This window comes from Tympanuchus pallidicinctus, unplaced genomic scaffold, assembly GCF_026119805.1.
Source record: "Tympanuchus pallidicinctus isolate F22 unplaced genomic scaffold, pur_lepc_1.0 scaffold2, whole genome shotgun sequence".
In the NCBI taxonomy this organism is placed as follows: Eukaryota; Metazoa; Chordata; class Aves; order Galliformes; family Phasianidae; genus Tympanuchus; species Tympanuchus pallidicinctus.
Genome location: NW_026294721.1, coordinates 36,099,851 through 36,105,850, shown reverse-complemented (window position 1 = coordinate 36,105,850; position 6,000 = coordinate 36,099,851). Strand labels below are relative to the sequence as shown.

Genomic DNA, 6,000 nt, shown 5'->3' with positions numbered 1-6,000 from the left:
GAGAAATCACCATGCAAATCCAGCAGTGAAATGCTTGTCCTGGAGATACAAACACAGTTAAGCTCCCTTCAGGCAGGAGAGACATTTGAGCCTTGGTCTCCTACATCCTGACCCTGGCCTGTTGCCTTCTGTGCTATTATTGCAAGTGTTTCCAGAATAGTTTTGTTTAAACAAAACCAAGTGAATTAGATGTGAATTTGCAGATGATTACTGTGTGAGTGTGAGAGGCAGAGGCTAAAATGGTGTGACAAAAAAAGATCTACCCTGCTCTACTGAGCAGCTCTGATATTTCTACTAGGAGCATGAAAATATTTCCAGGGCACCTGAATCACTGGTATTTCCAGTACAGAAGACAACAGGAGCTTCATAAACATGTTTGAGCTGCTGCTTCTCCTTGGTGGAAAGCTGCGCAGGTTTTGTTGTTATCAAAACTGAAACCAATACAAGAGTCAGGCTGAAAGATCTTAATGTGCCTAGAAATGAGATTCGTAGTAAGTAACATAATGACAGCGTTAATTTTTATTGACTGTGAAACTTGATTAACGAGCTATTATGTGCAGTGGACTGCAGCCTGAGATGAACAGTGTGTCCTGAAACTGCTGCATCACTTCTTGTCTGGGTGAAGGGGAAGATGTTTCTGGAGACTCCTCCTCTGTACGCCCCCTTCCTCAAAAAGAAAATCCGAAACGATAACGTGATATTTCTTGCCTGGGTAGAGCACTGAAAGTCACTTCTGATGAAGGGACTTCGACAGATTGGGCTGAGTGCTATTTCTGTAGGGAAACCTTTAAAACAAATTCTAATTAAAAAGCATTCCTAGAAATGGTTCCCTGACCTATCTACTCCTTACAGTAAATTATTCTACTTCTAGATTAAAACTTGCGTTTCGTACCCTTTGAGTTGATACAACTTTTCCACCATGCTCAACCACCACTTTTCCCATCACGCACCTCTTGCTGGTGAGTGGGTGTGCCATTGTGTTCCATGGCCATTAGAAGAGTGAGAGGGAATCCTCTGTGGTCTCTGATAAGCAGTGCTTTCAAGTAGATCTGCGTGGGCTGTGTTTATTTGTGAGAGATGAGTGTGTCCTAAACGCTACAGTGACTTTAAGAAAGGGGTTTCCCTAAGCCTGGTGTGTAGGTTAAATCTTGAGATAGGTATATATTTGCTTCCAAACCACTTACTTCTTATTTGATTCAGAGAGCCTTGATTGAGACAAGTGCATACCAGCCCAGCAGCACAGAGATGAGCACCTTGCCTAAAATGGTGAGTAACTGTTGCGTTTGAAGCTGTCATCTCTAGGTCTCTGTCTAGCCTCACGGTGAAGTCATGTGCCTCTTTGCCCTCTTCATTTGCCAAAAAGATCTCAAATCCCAAGCCTGATGTCTTAATAGCTTTTTTGTTTTCTTAATTACATCTTAATTTTTTAATAATTATTGTGTATAAATCATGTAATTTATGAACATTTATACCCTGTTATAGCAGAGCTTCTACACTTTTTCTGCACGAAGATGGACAGTGAAAGGTAAAGGATTATTGCCAGGTAGAGGATTAGGGCTATGTCAAACATTTAAGTAAATCTAATGATACGAAGATTCAGTGCATGTCTGTTGGTTGCACCTGGACTTCCTTGGGTAGCATTTCTGCTGAAACCTTTGCACCTTTTACAAGATCTGTAGACCATGATATGTCTGTGCAGTGTCCCTGCACTACTGCTGAGACTTGTTGAGCAGGCAGAGCATTCCTGTGGTTGGATTTGTGACTAGATAGAGGAGGGCCTTTATCCAGATTTGCTATTGTTTTTTCCATCATGTGTAGCCTTTGAGAGTGGTCCATGTCCCTGGCTTTGAAGCAATCCAGCCCTGAAAAAGGAATGTTTGTATCCACATAGCTAGAAATTTCGAGTGGTAAATTTGGGGTTAACAAGCATAAGCAAGACAAACTATGAGATGAGATTAGTATAGGGAGAGAAGAAAGCAAAAATTTTTTAACTACTTGTCAGACAAAAGGCAAAGTTGCAGCACTTCTATCTGCTGCAGTGAGAATTAGCCCTTTTGTTTTCAGAGCCAAAGGTGCTCGCTACCAGAGGACCTGCACAGTCCTTGCACTGGGGCAGCTGTAGGAAACTCCCTGCTCTTGTTCCCCCATTTTGAAATAAAGTAGAAGTTGTAGATACACCTGTGATAACGAGAAAATACTCACAGTACCCCACTAAGATGCCTGGGGAAAGAGATTTTCTTAAAGGGCCATCTTTCCTAGACTTGCTGCTGGATCTGCATTATGCCAGATGTACTACTAGCAAAGTCCTAATTTCTAGTAGCAACAGCAGTTTTCAGGAGGGTGGGTACACTGAGTGTACCCAAGGCAACATGTGTTTCATGGGTTTCTGAGTTGCTCAGCACTGGTTCTCCTTCCAGCTAAGAAACACTGAGCTTTTTTGGGCGACTGTTTTTTCAGATTGTTCCTATCTTACGATGTACTCCTCTCCTTTCTCATTATTTTGTCTTGATATTTTGAAGCTTACTTGGAAAATACAAAATTTAAATATATTGGAGCTGAACTCCTAATCCAAATCAGATTTTTTTTTACTTTCTCAACATTAAACTTTTTCTCCCACAGCTGTACATCTTTTTTTGTGGGTAGGTCTGCCTCTATCTAGAATGCTTTTATCATAAACTCCTTCCCAGTCACATGGGCCCTGCCCTTGGAGTGATCTCCTTTCTGTTACTATGGCAAGTTACCTATTTGTACTCCAGAGTACAATTTCCAAAGTCATTGGGCTTAATAGATCTTAAATATTTTTCTTCTTGGCATGAATTGCACAAGGAAGTTCCACTGTTTCTTTCTCCTTTCTTAACGTTACGGTTGCACTGTAGTGAGATCTCCATTGGAAATCCTTCAGGAAAAAAACAAAGCCATTTGTATAAAATATGTACTTAATTTTGCTTTTACCTTACAGCACACTTCCTTTCTAGCTCTGTATGCTTTGTAATGACTGCTGTCTCTACTTTAGTGATTAGTATTCACAAAAAAATCTATTTTTTCACTGCATTGTTTAAAGCTGACATTTAACAAACAGTAGTTCTGTCCCATCCTGCCCACCCGCAAGTAAATTGTCATGCTAATTGAATTTAGATAGAGATACTGAGAGCAACTGGAAAGCCTTCACAATGTGCTCTTGTGGGAAGGATGTTTCGTTTATAAATGTTCTTCCAAAGAACCGCCTGTTCGGCAGATTTTTGTTTGACTTATCTATGGTTTCTTGACTAAAAAAACAAAACAAAAACTTTTAAACAAATCAAATATATGTATTGTTGAAGACTTTATTTTATTTCAACAGTGTATTTTTGGAATTAAACCTTATTCTTTTAACAACAATTTGCCTCCATAGACTTTGACTGCAGTAAGTATCTTCAGAGTATCATTGACAGCCACCAACTCTGCTGTGCAGTGACAGGCTTACATTAAACAAACCTACCATTTTCTAGAAATGATCTAACAGCATTAAACATGAGGAGTGGTGTCTGAAAATCAGTGACAGGTTGCATATAAATATCAGAGAGTCTTAAATAAATGGAAGTTAAATTTTGTCTTGAAACACAGAAAAATTTGTGATGTTTTGGGTTGCAGTTGCCATACATCTTCTAGCACTTTCCAAGTGTGTTGTAAAGCTTAAATCGAAAAAGCTCAGCTGCCCACCCCCTTCACCAATCTCCCAACCTTACAATAATTACAAATTAGTTTGGGTTTTTTGTTTTTTGTTTTGTTTTGTTTTTGGGTTTTTTTTTTTTGGTTTTTTTACTTTTATGGCTTCCAATGAGGATAGGGAAACAGAGAATGACTTTGCAGAATTTTAAGAAAACACTGAGGTCATTTTGAGGCATATTGTGTATGGCTATGGCAGCTTGGTGATGTTTGACTTCTACTGGTCACTTCTGAGGTGGCTCTTGCACATTAGAACCATAGTCATAATATTCTTAGCATGGAATGTATCTTTTGAAGCCTTTCAAATAATATTCTGTGCTTCGGATTCATCTGTGCAGATGCACACACCCTGGGCAAGACACTGTCTGGTTTTGGTAGCTTTTGTGCCTTGATTTCTGCTTGGTGTGGTTTATGTTCACCTGGGAATGTTTTTCTCACTTTAAAGACCTTGAGAAACTGCATTTAAATCTGAAAATGTTTGGAAATAGTAAAATGGACCAGTTTTCAAACAAATAAACACGTCTAACAGTTTTTCTTCTCTTTTAACGCACTGTAAAAGTGATACATTGATATATTTTTTATTATTTTTATTTATTTATTTTAGCCAAGTCATGTACTTAGAAACAGCAATCTGTACTCCCCGCTTCAACTCATTCGTGTGTATGGCAGTGGAAACATTTTCAGACCTCCTGATGTGGAAAGCCAGTACTCGTAAGACCAAATAACTAAACAGCAGATACTGCCTATCAGAGCAAAGTCATCGCCCCATATCACGTATGAGAAAGCCAATGCAGAGATTACGCTGTGCGTTTTATTTCCTGGACAAGTGCTAAACAGCTTACAGTGCAGAGCTTCTCCAGAATCACACTGACTTGATGCTGAAATCCAGACATTTATTTCTGGGTAGAAATAGCATAGTCAGCCTTTAATTGCTTCATTCCTCAGTCAGGTCCACTGCAACGGCTTTCTGCTGTTTAGGTTTTAATTTATCTTTGTGCTGTTTGGGGTTTTACTTTATTTTGTTTACTGAATCATTTGTGATTATTTCAGGAAATGTAAATAGGCTACTTACTAAGTTCTGGCTATCATGGATTTGTGGGACAGCATCTACAAATTAGGGTATTTTGCATATTTACCATTCTTATGCTGTGCTACCCTAACCAAGAATAACTGCACTTAATGGTGAGATCACATTTAACTATTAAATTTTCCTGCATCACATATTGCAGGTACCAGCTTCATTGTATCAGAATCAAGCTGGGCAAAACAGAGCTGAGAAACCTAGGAACTTGTCATTTTTGACACAGATGAAGCATCAGATTTATTTTTTTTTTAGTTACAAGCTGTCTAATATTGAATTTTCAATACTTTGCAAGGGAATGACCAGGAAGGAGGAAAGAGGACTGGGAGATGTTGGGGCTTTTTATGCTGTGCTTGTATGGCTGAAGCTGCATTTTCAGCAGCGGATACAGAAGCAGAAAGACATACAGTGTCTGGTTCGGGGCTGGCTGCACTGAACATTACTGCTGTTGACAAGTATTAAACCTGGAGCAATCCAGGGAGGAAGGCATTGCAGAAATATTATTTCATATTTTACTTCTTCAGAGCTACAGGGCAAATAAACAAATTTGAAGGCTTTATTCCTTTTTTAGATTAGTTTCAGTTTGGATGTCTTTCATGAAATTTTGTTGGACTTTTTTTCCCTCTGGTTGCTCTGCCATTTTGATCACGTTTACAGTAACAATCTATTTCTTTCCCCCCTACTCCTCCCACACAGCAGCCATGCACTGATAATGTGTAACCTGCCAGTTGTTTATCTGTGGGCTTGTTTGTGATTACATTTGTTCCATTTTGTTTTGGAGCTATTTTGCAATCTGGGTATTACTTAAAGGTGGTGATTTTGCTTGTCTATGACAGCTAGCCCTAGGTCTTCTACAGTACAAAAAGTAAAAATCAGTGAGAAGGTAACATATCCATCAGTTTGTTCCCCATGTGTAATTTGCTAGCATGTGCTTCTGTTTATTTTTGTGTGTGTGTGTGTTTTCTGCTCCCTGCAGCACTGTAACAATGCCAGTTTATGGTGGTGTTTTCTATAACTGAATCAGTGAGCCAACCCAGACAAGGTGTGCAGAGGGAACACAAAATCCCTTTCCCTTCTCTGCCTCCTTTCAGCCAGTCCATTTCTGGGAGCCATCTTGCATTGCATCCCCACAAAATGCTGCTTTGGTACAACAGAAGAATAAGTTAGTTATGGCACGTGTTTGGGGAAAATGAGGAAAGGTTCAGGGAAATAGG

The 6,000-nt window shown here is 39.3% G+C and overlaps 1 protein-coding gene across 5 annotated transcripts in view; it reads left to right on the top strand.

The window, feature by feature from the left end:
* The first annotated feature begins 1,166 nt into the window (after positions 1 to 1,166).
* The window catches only part of TNIP3 (TNFAIP3 interacting protein 3), a 60,572-nt gene continuing 55,738 nt past the window's right edge, over positions 1,167 to 6,000 (top strand). For 2 of the 5 annotated variants that reach the window (XM_052681621.1, XM_052681620.1), the window contains exon 1: positions 1,167 to 1,266. In XM_052681621.1, the coding sequence (XP_052537581.1) occupies positions 1,246 to 1,266 (21 nt within the window). In that variant the 5' untranslated portion in view covers positions 1,167 to 1,245. The remainder of the gene's footprint in view (positions 1,267 to 6,000) is intronic. The other 3 variants (XM_052681622.1, XM_052681623.1, XM_052681624.1) reach the window with 3 other exon arrangements.